We start from the raw sequence: 15,149 nt of genomic DNA on the forward strand, positions 1-15,149 counted from the left end.
TACATTCTTGGCAGAGAGAGAGAGAGAGAGAGAGAGAGAGAGAGAGAGAGAGAGAGAGAGCACAACAACCAGGGTTAGGTCTCTTTACCTGGGGTTGATCTTGATTTCTGTACCATGGCATAACCACAGCATCTTCATATAAGCCACGCTGGAACTGGAACTTCTTCCTTGCAGCATCAAGAGGAGGAACTGGCCTTGGATCCCCCTCTAACTGGATCTTCTGGACAAATTCCCAGTCAATGCTCTCATTTTTGTCAACTGCAAGGGAATTAGTATTTCTTATATATGAGCAACTGAGACCATTTCTTTGTACATTGCTGGTAATACCTCACTAATGCAGGAAATGGTGAACATGTACGAAAAAAAAAATGCTTGACATCAGCAATCAAACTAGAGAAATCTCGTTACAAAAAAGAGGAGGTGAACACATTATAGAGAAATACCTCAAAAACTAATGTCTTGCACACTTAATGGTGATTTTGAAAATAAAAGGATAAGAAACAAGAAAACTGTAGCAGGAAATGTAGCTAAGAATGCAATTTCTGGAATCTACTTTCATCCCAAAAAAAAGAAAAGGTTATCTGGTGTAGATAAACTGTAAAAAAAAGAAAGATATGAAAAAAACCATGAATAAAAGAGGCCACATAAAACTCACACTTATTCAGTGGTACAATGTAGAAGGCTGTCCTTGCATTAGTTGGGTCAAACTTAATGGGATATTTCTCCAGGCGCAATACATGTGTGAAGGTAAACTTGTGGAAACACTGCAAGGCTAAGAGCTGATCTTGGTTAAAGTGCTCCCTACTTGCAATTTCACATACATGGACGACAACTTCACCTGATCGAGTAAACACTGGAAAACCACTAACCTGGAAAGGAAAGAAAATAATTTCATCATCATATCTAACAACTTTCAAAAGAATTAAATTTCTAAAATGTAATGTATAATGCTATATTATATTCTATTACATTAAACAATATGTATAGATTTGTATGAGTCAATTATGTATCTCACACCTCCCTGACTAGGAACAGTGTACAAGTATAACAGAAGAGAAAGGTTTATGGATCTGGAGAAAGCATACATTGGGATTGACAGAAGCACTTTGTGGAAGGTCATAAAAATACATGGTGGGGGAGGAAAGCTGTTAAAAGAAGTGAAGAGTTTTTATCAAGAGAGTTAGACATTTGTGCAAGTAGGAAGTAAAGAGAGTGAGTAATTCCAAGGTAAAGTTAGTCTGCAGTATGGGTATTTGATGTCACCATGACTGTTTAACGTCTATGGATCAGATGGTGAGGAAGGGGAATGCAAGGATCATGGTGATAGAAGTGGGTCTACAATCTGATGGGGTGGGGAATGCCTGGGAGGTGAATCAGTTCCTGTTTGCTCATGACAAGGAACTAGTGAAGGATTCAAGCAAAAACTGCAGAAACTGGTTTCCGAGTTTGGGATAGTATGTGAATGGAGAAAGTTGAGAGTCTATGAGAATAAAAGTACAGTTATCAAGTTAAGCAGTGGATAGAGACTGGTTGGTTGAAGTGCAAGAGTGAATACAAAGAACATAAAAGTAGTGTTATAGATATCTGGAAGTGGGCATGGCAGTGGATGGAACCATAGAATAAAAATAACACTTTGCCAAAATTATATTATCAATACACAGGTAGAGTTTAGTAACACCTCTCTGAAGGTATACCATAGTAGTTCCAACAAATGAGTCTTGGGCCATGAATGCTAAAAAATGGAAGAGAAAGGACATGCCAAAATTGAAATGCCTGAGGACAATTTGTGGTGTGAGGTTAGTTAACTGTGTGAGAATAAGATGTAGTAGTATGCACAGTTTGATTCAGAGAGCTGATCTGGTTGAACAAAGACTGACTAATATTATTCGCATGTCAGACATTGAGGAAGCAAGGGGGAGGGGGATACCAAAGAGACTGAAGGCTGAACTGAATGAGGCTTTGATATATCATGGCCAGCACATTCAGGAGGGTGATGGGAGCATGGGATAGAATAAAATGAATCAATGCAGTTTATGTGGGTATGACATGCTGTCAGTGAGTTAAAACAGGGCATATGAAACAGTCACAGGACACACAATACTCTATGGAGCTAATAGAGTTAAGCTATAGATGGTGGGATCTGGGACCTGGTTTCAATGACACATAAAGACATTGAGTGGATGAATGCAAATGAGGCCATTATTCATGTGTTCCCAGCACTACCATGCTACAGCAAGAAATAGCAAACGCGGATGAAAAAAAAATCTACCATGCCACTGAAGGTGACAGAGAAGCAGCAACAGGGGTAGGAAAATATTCCCTCCTGCATCATTAATGTTTAACAGTACGTGCAGGAGTCAAGGAAAGAATCCTTCTCAATGGCTTGGTCATCCATTCCAAATATTCCCTTGCCAAGGTGGGAAAGAGTGAAACTGGTATAAAAATAATTCCTTTCTCAGATAATCCATTGGGTAAATATACATATTCAAAAGTACTGAAATACAGAAAATACATGTAAGCCTACATATAACAGAAAAATAACATATGCAGAAAGGGTCAACCACCACGAAAGTATCGTAACTGAACAAAATTGAGTACAATCAGCCATTCTGTATCTTTTCATGATCCTCTTTGTCATTTTTCAAAATCAACTTAATACTTCATGTTGTATTATCAAGGAAACTATGAGTGAGGATATGAATTCTTGCACAGCCACCATCTCTTGAATCTTCTCTTCTTCTCCTAGTGGATACAAGTTACTGTACTCACAGTGAGCCCAAGGGTCAAAAAAATAATGTAATTTCTAAGTACTCAACCACTAAGTTTGTTGGTGACGATATGCGATATTTCAGCTAAGACCAAAGACCATGGCAGTCTGTGAGTGGCTAAGACCCATCTCCCTCATCATTTCATTTGTAAATGAGCCACTGGGTGTGCTTGAAAATTTGGAATAACTCCTACATGTGGTCAAATGAAATTATTTATCCAGCTACCTATCTCTATCATACATTCAAAGATGGGCAATGGCTATGGAATCATTTTCAAACATCCTAACACATAACTAACAATCATTTCCTCATCTTTCTATCTATATCTCTGATGACTGTTCCTTTCATGAATTCCTATCAAGTGAGTAGCCATGGCAGAAGAGTTTCCACTTATCCCTGTCCTTAATACCTCCCTCTCATACAAAAGTCAACACATTTTTCCCCCGTTTCTCTCCCTCCACTGCCCTTCCACTTTATTTCCCCATGTCACAGATCTTCCTCTCACACTAACCCCTTTAATCATACTATCATACACTCTCCTTGTAAACTCCCTATCTTGCATTATTCCCACATGCTCAATTCACCTCAAAGTATTACATTTCACCTACTCCACCATTCCACATCTCATTCACTTTGCATTCCCTGCCATACCAAATCTCTCATACACCCCCTCATTACTTTCTTCATTCCATCTATCCATCTATGTATAACACATACTTCTTTAAAATAACACATTCTACAGCAAAAATTTTTGACTTATGTGATTCAACCCATGCCCACATTTTGGCTAAATAGGTTGAGGTCTGGAGGACGATGCTGTCCCACTTCCTCATCTTACCATATAAATGCAAAATGCATATTTTGTGCTATAATATCTTAAATTTCATTACAACAGATACCTGTGGGATGGGTTTTGTGGTAACAATACCAAATGATCGTGAAGACTTCTCTGGGCGATATATCTTGCGACCACGGGTGTTCTGCTCATCCGGAATAGGGCACGTCAATACCATATCTAACTTATACACAAACAGATCTAGTTCCTCCTTTGGTTGTTCTCCTGTCAAGCATTCAGCAACCTAGAAATAAGACAGATATATGTTTAAATTAATTTTTTTTTTTTTTTTTCATTTTCCAAAAGAAGGAACAGAGAAGGGGGCCAGGTGAGGATTTTCCCTCTAAGGCTCAGTCCTCTGTTCTTAACGCTACCTCGCAAACGCGGGAAATGGCGAATAGTATGGAAAAAAAAAAAAAAAAATATGTTTAAAACACTTCTGTATGTTAAGATGAACCAGTGATTTCTAATCAATATCAATGGGGAAGATTAAGTTCAGGCCATCCTTCTTAGCATGGGAGGAGGCATTCAAAATACACACAGAGGAAATAATGAGGAACTTAAATGCTAGAATTCAAAATCATCAGCAACAGTTAATATATCATACAAGATCCCAACTAACTTGTTTACATGGCAAAAGTGTCTCCATAACTGGTGAACTTCAGTGCTCCTTCGTAGCCTTTTGTACCTAATCTTAACAGGCCACTGACAGAGGGCAACTCTAGCACAATGTTTCCATAGCCTACTATCTAATGTTCCTACTCACTACTTCTACCTAATATTCCTATCTACTACTTCTACCTGTTTCCACCTAATGGTCCTGCCTAATGTTCCCACCTACTACTACTACTACTCAGGAGCCTAAAAAAAAAAAGAAAATCACGAGCCTTAAAGAAGAGAAAGAGAAAAACAAATTCTGCATAAGACTATGGCCCCAACCCTAGAGTTAATGGGATATTGCAGAAAAATTGCCCTTCATACTTATTGTTGTGATGGGAATAAATAAAGGCAGACAGTGTGAATTATGTACATGTGCATATGTGTGTATGTCTGTGTGTGTATATATATGTGTGCATTGAGATGTATAAGTGTGTATATTTGCGTGTATGGACGTGTATGTATATACATGTGTATGGGGGTGGGTTGGGCCATTTCTTTTGCGCTTCCTTGCGCTACCTTGCAAACGCGGGAGACAGCAACAAAGCAAAATAAATAAATAAAATATTTATTATTGCATTCTCAGAAATGTTATTTGTATTCAAACTGAACTTCAAAAATTCAAGTCATGTTGAAAGCTTAACTACTGAGGTATTAAAGAAAATCTAGTTCAAGAATGAAAGAATCCTGCAAGCAAGTGCTCGCACTTCAACATCATAAAACAAATATTCATCATGCCCTCACCTTCTTATAGTAATACTGACGTCTCTTGGTTGTTCCTGGACGAGGCATCCCCTCTGGTACCTGGTCATCTGCAGGTGGTGCACAAAGGTGGTCATCAAGTTTCATACTTTCCTTTCCAACTGGCTGTAGCTGATCATCTAATTCCCCAATATGATGGAGACGATGGCAACATTCAAGAGCAGCAGACATTTTAGCCAAGGAAACCTTTTCTTGCCAAGGACCCTAAGGAAAGGATTACTGATTTACCCATTGTATAACTACCTATAATGTTTTGGCGTGAAAACTGAAAATATATTTTTCAAACTCTCTACCAAATGATATTTTGAACTGTAACTCCAATCTGATTTTCTCTTAGCCTTTCACTATTATCTATCTGTTTATTTCTAAATCAATTCCAAAATACAAACTGGGACTGATTATAAACACAGCCATTCAGTTCACACATACATCTTTTCCTTCTTCTGTGTAATTAATCCTCAGGTAGATGTCCTGAAGTTTCAATAATCCATCAATACATGCAGTTATAGTACCAGAACTTCAATCTTTATCTATATAATTTCCCAGGCTGAAAACATGGAACCACATGCAGATGATATAAAGAATATATTGCCCGAATAACAATTAATGACTGTATCTCTATCCTATACACTCATTTACTTAACTCATTTTGTCATCTCATCTAAAGCTTCTTACACTAATCAGCTCATCTTGCTTAAATAGCCAGTGCAGCATACAAAATGGAAGACACTTACCTGGACAGTTCCTTTCAAGGGTGAATTAATTGGTAACATAATCTTGCAACGATATCTGCAAAGATCATCTTGCCTCTCCTCAATTTCCCACATGGCTGTCAGTCGAGTAAAGGTGTCACTTGGCAGTTTGGCACAATATCTAGAATAGTATAAATAGCAATGTAATAAAGTTCATTTTATGCAAGATGATTAGATGAAGGAATTGAGTGTTCTAATGCGTTGAGATAAGGACAGTACAAGTATTCCTTGCTTACTGTAGTAGGTATGTTCCCAGGAAGTATTGCTTTACCTAAAACTACATAAATCAAAGCATGTTTTCCCAAAAACTTCCATCATATAAATCAAGAGCCATTCCAGGGTCATATTTTTCAATCCCCATATTACTCTAAAGCTGCCAGTAAGGTGCATAAGTCACTGCTTTCCACTGGTAGCTATAAAGTAGCTGTAGTGCAAAAATGATACAGTAAAACATTTTCTTAAAATACCACATATGTGTCATGGTGGTGCAGATAGCTTTGCAAGTCACTGAATGCTGCATGTAACTTTCATTTTGTGATATAACTTTCCGGTGCCACCTTCACTGAAGAAATTTTCATCTCTACACATTCTACCTTTTCTAAAATCCATCCTGCTCTTCATTATCCAGTGCTCTGCTATCTTCTTTCTCTTTTCAATAACTATTCTCCCATATAGCTCCCTTGGTATGCTACGCACGCTGATTTCTCAGTTTCAAGGGCTTTTCCATTCTCACACTGCTTAAAGCTGCTCTAATCCTTGAATATCATTTCTTGAAATGCAACTTTCTATCCCTTTTCTACATCCCCAGCACGATATCACTGCCTCCCTCCTATCCCTTGAAGCCATCGACTTTCTACAGTACTCATTACAGCTATTCAAAATCCCAACTGATTTACACATGTGGCATCCTCCTCCCTTTATACTTTCACTTGTATTTTACCTTTCTTTCTGCACTTTCTCATCTCTTACAAACTTCTCACTCAACTCTCTTCCAAAGCCTATCATCTTTTTCTTTCTGTCCCTTATCATCCTCTATACTCTTTTATTACACTCATTATACTGCTACTCCAACCTATTCCAACTTCCTTTGGCAAATTCTTCATATTCATATATGCCTCCCTTCAGTTCTTACTGCTGTTTTGTGGGTGAGTGAACAAAGGTGTTAGTCTCATTTCATAATCTGGGATGTCAATAATCCTTCCTACCATGACCAATACTAATCTAAGAATCAGAACATTCTTAAGAGACAAACCAACTTCCTTAAAACTATTGGGCATAAACTCCAAAGGGAAAAGGGTTAGGCAGTCTAAGGCACTTATATAACAAAGATTGATCCATCAACCCAGGCTGGCTTTCAATTAAATGCCATCAGAAAATGATTATAAGCCAGCATTTCAACTGAATTTATATCAACAATTACAGAAAGACATTCATGGTCAAGTACTGCCTCCCTGAATGAATAAATAACTGAACAAATTTTTTTGCATTTACACAAATCTCAAAAAAAAAATAGAGCTGTTCAAACTGTCAGGTACAATTCTAATACTCAAGATTCCTGACATAAAAGTAATCAAAAAAATTTCATTACATACTTACTTGTTAAGAAGGCCTATTGCAGAAGCCATGGTAACAGCTGCATTGGCAGGAGTGATATAAGGAGGGTAAGAAGCATTAGCTTCACTTGCCATAACCTCCTGGTCTGTGCCCACTTCAACACTCCCACATCGACTCACCAGCACCTGAGCAAATAATTATTAATTCTAGAACAAACAGACATCACAAGTATCCCCTACTTAAAGAAGAAAAAAACAAGATCATAAGACTTCAGAGACGTTCCAAAAATAACTCACTACTTTACAAAAAAAATCATTATTTTGATCCCCTTTATATTTTTCCATAATTGAAAAGATTATAATTTTCACATATTAACTATGAAAATTCTGACTATAACAAGAAAATTATTTGAAATACTAGTAATACTAGAGATGTGTATTCAAAATAATATGAAATCCATCCCTCTGTATCTCTAATGCTTGTTCCCTCCTAGGACTACCATCAAGGGGGCAGCCATGGCAAAGAGTCTCCAGTTATCTGTCTTAAATGCCACCCTCAAATACATTATTCCATGCATCCTTCCCCAATTTATTTCCCTCTAGTACTCTTCCACTCTATTTCCCAATGTCAAAGGTGATCTTCTTCTTACACCCTCATACACTCTCATTGTCACTTCCCCATTTTGCATTCTTCCAACATGTCCAAACCACCTTAAAGTATTACATTTCACCCTTTCTACCATTCCACAATTCATGCCTTTTGCATTCCTTGCTATACCAAATCTCTCATACACCCACTCATTACTTTCTTCATCCTATCTACTCATACCACATGCTCCTCTCAAATAACTCATTTCCATAGCCTGGCTTCTTCACTTCTGTAACTCATCCCATGTCCATGTTTCAGCCGTACAGGTCAAGGTCAGGAAGAATATGCTGTCCCTCAATCCTTTCTTTGTGTCTGTTTATTTGTGTGTGTGTGTGTGTGTGTGTGTGTGTGTGTGTGTGTGTGTGTGTGTGTGTGTGTCTGTGTGTGTGGGTGTGTATCTTAGTTTCCATACATACTTGCCATTTCCCGCATTAGCGAGGTAGTGTTTAGAACAGAGCATTTAGAACAGAGGACTGAACCCAAGACAGAAAATCCTCACTTGGCCCCCTTCTCTGTTCATCCTCTTGGAAAAGTAAAAACTGGAGGGGAGAATTTCCAGCCCCGACTCCTTCCCTTTTAGTCACCTTTTATGACATGCAGGTAATACATGGGAAGTATTCTTTCTCCCTTATATACATATATTTCTATATTCACTATAAATATCTACACTTAGTAAACAAGTACATCACTTTAAACTTACCCTAAACGGATTCAATATCTGGTTAGCAATCACATTATATCAGTCTTACTCATTATACATATGTGACCTTTTTTGTCAGCTTTCCTAGTGCTACCTCGCTGAAGCAGGAGGTAGCAATGCTGTTTCCTTTGGGGTGGGGTGGCACCGAGAATGGAATGAAAGCAAGCAAGTATATATATGTACATGTGTATATAGATATATTCTTTTCTTTCTTTCATACCATTTGCCATTTCCTGCATTAGCAAGGTAGCTTTAAGAACAGAGGACCAGGTCTTTGAGGGAATATCCACACCTGGCCCCCTTCTCTGTTCCTTCTTTTGGAAAATCAAAAAAAAAAAAAAAAAAAAAAAAACGAGAAGGGGTGATTTCCAGCCACCCACTCCCTCCCCTTTTAGACGCCTTCTACTACACGCAGGGAATACGCGGGAAGTATTCTTTCCCCCCTATCCCCGGGAATTATTTATTATATATATACATTTCTTTCGTCTGTTTCCTTGCGCTACCTCGCAAACGCGGGAGACGGCAAAAAAAAAAAAAAAATATATATACATATATATATATATATATATATATATATATATTATCCCTGGGGATAGGGGATTAAGAATACTTCCCACGTATTCCCTGCGTGTCGTAAAAGACAACTAAAAGGGGAGGGAGCGGGGGGCTGGAAATCCTCCCCTCTCGTTTTTTTTTAATTTTCCAAAAGAAGGAACAGAGGGGGCCAGGTGAGGATATTCCAAAAAAGGCCCAGTCCTCTGTTCTTAACGCTACCTCGCTAACGCTGGGAAATGGCGAATAGTTTAAAAGAAGAAAAAGATATATATATATATATATATATATATATATATATATATATATATATATATATATATATATATATATATAGATATTTATTTTTTATTTATCTTGCTTTGTCGCTGTTTCCTGCGTTTGCGAGGTAGCGCAAGGAAACAGACGAAAGAAATGGCCCAACCCACCCCCATACACGTATATACATACACGTCCACACACGCAAATATACATACCCATACATCTCAATGTACACATACATATACACACACAGAAACACACATATATACACATGCACACAATTCACACTGTCTGCCTTAATTCATTCCCATCGCCACCTCGCCACACATGGAATAACATCCCCCTCCCCCCTCAAGTGTGCGTGGTAGCGCTAGGAAAAGACAACAAAGGCCCCATTCGTTCACACTCAGTCTCTAGCTGTCATGCAATAATGCCTGAAACCACAGCTCCTTTTCCACATCCAGGCCCCACACAACTTTCCATGGTTTACCCCAGACGCTTCACATGCCCTGATTCAATCCATTGACAGCACGTCGACCCCGGTATACCACATCGATCCAATTCACTCTATTCCTTGCCCACCTTTCACCCTCCTGCATGTTCAGGCCCCGATCACTTAAAATCTTTTTCACTCCATCTTTCCACCTCCAATTTGGTCTCCCTCTTCTCCTCGTTCCCTCCACCTCCGACACATATATCCTCTTTGTCAAGTGGTAGAGGATGTGTGGATCAGGTGTTTGCTTTGAAGAATGTATGTGAGAAATACTTAGAAAAGCAAATGGATTTGTATGTAGCATTTATGGATCTGGAGAAGGCATATGATAGAGTTGATAGAGATGCTCTGTGGAAGGTATTAAGAATATATGGTGTGGGAGGAAAGTTGTTAGAAGCAGTGAAAAGTTTTTATCGAGGATGTAAGGCATGTGTACGTGTAGGAAGAGAGGAAAGTGATTGGTTCTCAGTGAATGTAGGTTTGCGGCAGGGGTGTGTGATGTCTCCATGGTTGTTTAATTTGTTTATGGATGGGGTTGTTAGGGAGGTGAATGCAAGAGTTTTGGAAAGAGGGGCAAGGATGAAGTCTGTTGGGGATGAGAGAGCTTGGGAAGTGAGTCAGTTGTTGTTCGCTGATGATACAGCGCTGGTGGCTGATTCATGTGAGAAACTGCAGAAGCTGGTGACTGAGTTTGGTAAAGTGTGTGAAAGAAGAAAGTTAAGAGTAAATGTGAATAAGAGCAAGGTTATTAGGTACAGTAGGGTTGAGGGTCAAGTCAATTGGGAGGTGAGTTTGAATGGAGAAAAACTGGAGGAAGTGAAGTGCTTTAGATATCTGGGAGTGGATCTGGCAGCGGATGGAAACATGGAAGCGGAAGTGGATCATAGGGTGGGGGAGGGGGCGAAAATTCTGGGAGCCTTGAAGAATGTGTGGAAGTCGAGAACATTATCTCGGAAAGCAAAAATGGGTATGTTTGAAGGAATAGTGGTTCCAACAATGTTGTATGGTTGCGAGGCGTGGACTATGGATAGAGTTGTGCGCAGGAGGATGGATGTGCTGGAAATGAGATGTTTGAGGACAATGTGTGGTGTGAGGTGGTTTGATCGAGTAAGTAACGTAAGGGTAAGAGAGATGTGTGGAAATAAAAAGAGCGTGGTTGAGAGAGCAGAAGAGGGTGTTTTGAAATGGTTTGGTCACATGGAGAAAATGAGTGAGGAAAGATTGACCAAGAGGATATATGTGTCGGAGGTGGAGGGAACGAGGAGAAGAGGGAGACCAAATTGGAGGTGGAAAGATGGAGTGAAAAAGATTTTGTGTGATCGGGGCCTGAACATGCAGGAGGGTGAAAGGAGGGCAAGGAATAGAGTGAATTGGAGCGATGTGGTATACAGGGGTTAACGTGCTGTCAGTGGATTGAATCAAGGCATGTGAAGCATCTGGGGTAAACCATGGAAAGCTGTGTAGGTATGTATATTTGCGTGTGTGGACGTATGTATATACATGTGTATGGGGGTGGGTTGGGCCATTTCTTTCGTCTGTTTCCTTGCGCTACCTCGCAAACGCGGGAGACAGCGCAAAAAAAAAAAAAAAAAAAAATATATATATATATATATATATATATATATATATATATATATGTGTGTGTGTGTGTGTGTATATGTATGTATATGTGTATATGTTGATATGTGAATGTATGTATATGGGTCATTCTTCATCTGTTTCCTGGTGCCAACCTGCTGATGCGGGAAACGGTAATGAAGTAAAATAGAATAAAAATAAATAATATACTCTTCTTCCATCCAAGATGCTATAATAATTTTAGACAATGTTCTTACCTGTTGAAAGGCAGAGTATGTTGCCATATCACGAAGAAAACTTTGCTCTTGCTTCTTGGTAATCAAATGAAAATAAAAAGTATCAAGGCCCCTTGCCCGCCCACAGCTATGTACATATGAACGATAGTCAATGGGGGGATCAAACCTGTAACAGGAACAAGGATTTCTTTAGTTGTCAAGACTGCAAATACTAAAAGTATTAAAATCTTATAAAGCATTAAGCAATGCAATTTTCAGTCCCCTACATCATACAGTATAAAATATCTACCAATCACTGACAGCAATTGCACAATAAAAACGTGGTGATTCTTCACTTACCGTAAGACAAGATTGCACTGAGGAACATCAATGCCTTCTTCAAGCACACGAGTGGATACTAGCACATTGCATTCATGATGGCGAAACCTAAGGCAGAAATCAACACAACAGAATCATAGATAATAAGTGTATATGATATACAAAAATTACTGTTCAACTGTTTATCAAATTACCTAATCACACATTTTATAATTAGAAAACTCTAGGAAGACAACACAATATGTCGGGTCTGTGTTCCACTTTCATTCATTCTCCACTGATAAGCTCAAAGAAACACCAAATTTACATTCTAACTTGGAACTAGTACCGAAAAAAGTAAAAACTTTTCAAAATCAATCATTTTCTTTTATACCTAATTGCTGGTGTCACTGGACTCTGCCTGCTTGAGGTTACAGGGCAAGTGAAGAGACTTTGGCTAGGCTGTATCACTGGGAGTACAGTCTTGTCAATGAACTTCTCACTCCAAAGGAGCCTACCTTTTCCTGCAGCTGCAAGTAGCACAACTTGGCCTACAGAAACCTTTTAAGAAGGTCCTGGGTAACATTAGGACTCTTTCATAAAAATTGGTCTTGAGGTATTTCTAATCTTGACTGTCCTTTCTCTGCGTGTGAATACAGGGGGTGGGAGCAAGGAGTTGGAAACCCCCTTCATGTATTTTGATTTCTAAAAGATGAAACAGAAAAAAAAAACAAGCATGGAGAGCTCAGCTTCCTCAAAAGCTCAGGCTGGGGTGTCTAAATAAGCGTGGTATTAATAAATAAAATAATACTTAACTGGTTCTACGACCTTAGCAAGGTATGATCAGGAACATGCAATGACCTCATTTGCACATATTCAATCTTTACTTGTCAAATATCATGTACTGAAATCAGATCCCACAATCCACAGATAAGTCCCACAGAATATTCAAAGGTCTACTATAATTCAACTGCTTCACATTCCATGGTTTACCCTACATATAGGTTGATTGGTTCCCAGCGAAGGTCAGTCCACAGCAAGAAGGTGTGATGTCCTCATGGTTGTTTAATTTGTTTATGGATAGGGTGGTTAGGGAGGTAAATGCATGAGTTCTAGAGGGAGGGGCAAGAATGCAGTCTATTGGGGATGAGAAGGCCTGGGAAGTGAGTCAATTGTTATTCGCCAATGATACAACACTGGTGGCTGATTCAAGAGAGAAGCTGCAGAACTTGGTGACTGTGTTTGGAAAAGAGTGTGAAAAGAGAAACTTGAGAGTAAATGTGAATAAGAGCAAGGTTATTAGGTTCAGCAGGGTTAAGGGACAAGTTAGTTGGGATGTAAGTTCCAATAGAGAAAAACTGGAGGAAGTTAAGGGTTTTAGATATCTGGGAGTGGACTTGGCGGCAAATGGAACCATGGAAGCAGAAGTGAGTCATAGGGTGGGGGAGGGGCAAAGGTTCTGGAAGTGATGAAGAATGTGTGGAAAGAGAGAACATGATCTCAGAGAGCAAAAATAGGCATGTCTGAGGGAAAAGTAGTTCCAACAATATCATGTGATTGCAGAGCATAGGCTATATACAGGGTTGTACGGAGAAGGAGGGATGTTTTGGAAATGAAATGTTTAAGGACAATATGATCAAGTAAGTAATGAAAGGGTAAAAGAGATGTGTGGTAATAAAGTGTGGTTGAGAGAGCAGAAGAGGCTGTGTTGAAATGGTTTGGACATGTGGAGAGAATGAGCGAGGAAAGGTTGACAAAGAGGATATATGTGTCCGAGGTGGTGCAAACAAGGAGAAGTAGGAGACCAAACTGGAGGTGGAAGCATGGAGTGAAAAATATTTGAGCGATTGGGGCCAAAACATGCAAGAGGGTGAGAGGTCTGCAAGGATTAGAGTGAATTAGAATGACGTGGTATACCAGGGTCAATGTGTTGTCAATGGACTGAACCAGAACATGTGAAACATCTGGAGTAAACCATAGACAGGTCTGTGGGGCCTAGATGTGGATCCCATTTTTTAAAATCATTCTTTTCTATCTATCTATCTGTATCTCTAATGCCTGTTCCCAAATGGAACTCTCTCAAGGGGTTGGCTACAGCAAGAGTCTCCATAAGTCATGAACTCCAGTGCCAATATTTAGCCTTCAGTGCCTTACCCTTAACAGGCCACTGGCAGAGGGCATCTTCAAAAATTCACATCTATATGTAAGTTCTCTTTATTCATGCTAATAAATCATACCGTCTGAGTACTTCCTCTTGCTTCTTGTGTTCTGCTTCAGCCGCCCTTGGGTCTTCCTTCATACTTTCCTTGGCTTCTACAGTATATTGTGGGAAGATCCAAGCAAAATCACCACCTATATCACTTAGCTCCTGCAACACCATGACAGAACTTATGAAAAACTGAACGACAATTTACATCACCCAAGATTGCAATAAAATCTATCAGGTGACATGATAATAATATAAATGCAAGAATACCTTCAACATCAACTTTCCATAATCAGACATCAGACAGAGATGATTACAGGAAAACTAAATTTGTTATAGCTTAATTACCCAGATGGACTTAAAACTTTTGCTTAGTCAGACATGACACTGATAAAATCATTACAATGTGGTGACTTAAGTATAATAAAATATAAAAAAATGCAATATGTATACGTGTATATATATATAATTTTACTTATATATTATACTTTGTTGCTGTCTCCTGCGTTAGTGGGGTAGCGTAAGGAAACAGTCGAAAGAATGGCCCAACCCACCCACATACACATGTATATACATACACGCCCACACACGCACATATACATACATATACATACACAAACATATACATATATACACAAGTACATATTCATACTTGCTGCCTTCATCCATTCCCGTTGCCACCCCGCCACACATGAAATGGCACCCTCTCCCCCTACGCAAGGTAGCACTAGGAAAAGACAACAAAGGCCACATTCATTCACACTCAGTCTCTAGCTGTCATGTGTAATGCACTGAAACCACAGCTCCCTTTCCACATCCATGCCCCACAAAACTTTCTATGGTTTACCCC

At 39.1% G+C, this 15,149-nt stretch overlaps 1 protein-coding gene across 2 annotated transcripts in view; it reads right to left on the reverse strand.

The window, feature by feature from the left end:
* The window catches only part of Dcr-1 (Endoribonuclease Dcr-1), an 80,050-nt gene that overhangs the window by 33,531 nt on the left and 31,370 nt on the right, over positions 1–15,149 (reverse strand). For both annotated transcript variants that reach the window (XM_071658560.1, XM_071658561.1), the window contains 9 exons: positions 14,331–14,461; positions 12,136–12,222; positions 11,818–11,962; positions 7,371–7,513; positions 5,757–5,895; positions 5,005–5,226; positions 3,668–3,847; positions 656–869; positions 89–258 (listed from right to left, as the gene is read on the reverse strand). In XM_071658560.1, the coding sequence (XP_071514661.1) occupies positions 89–258; positions 656–869; positions 3,668–3,847; positions 5,005–5,226; positions 5,757–5,895; positions 7,371–7,513; positions 11,818–11,962; positions 12,136–12,222; positions 14,331–14,461 (1,431 nt within the window). The remainder of the gene's footprint in view (positions 1–88; positions 259–655; positions 870–3,667; positions 3,848–5,004; positions 5,227–5,756; positions 5,896–7,370; positions 7,514–11,817; positions 11,963–12,135; positions 12,223–14,330; positions 14,462–15,149) is intronic.

This window comes from Panulirus ornatus, chromosome 66 (assembly GCF_036320965.1).
Source record: "Panulirus ornatus isolate Po-2019 chromosome 66, ASM3632096v1, whole genome shotgun sequence".
Taxonomy (NCBI): Eukaryota; Metazoa; Arthropoda; class Malacostraca; order Decapoda; family Palinuridae; genus Panulirus; species Panulirus ornatus.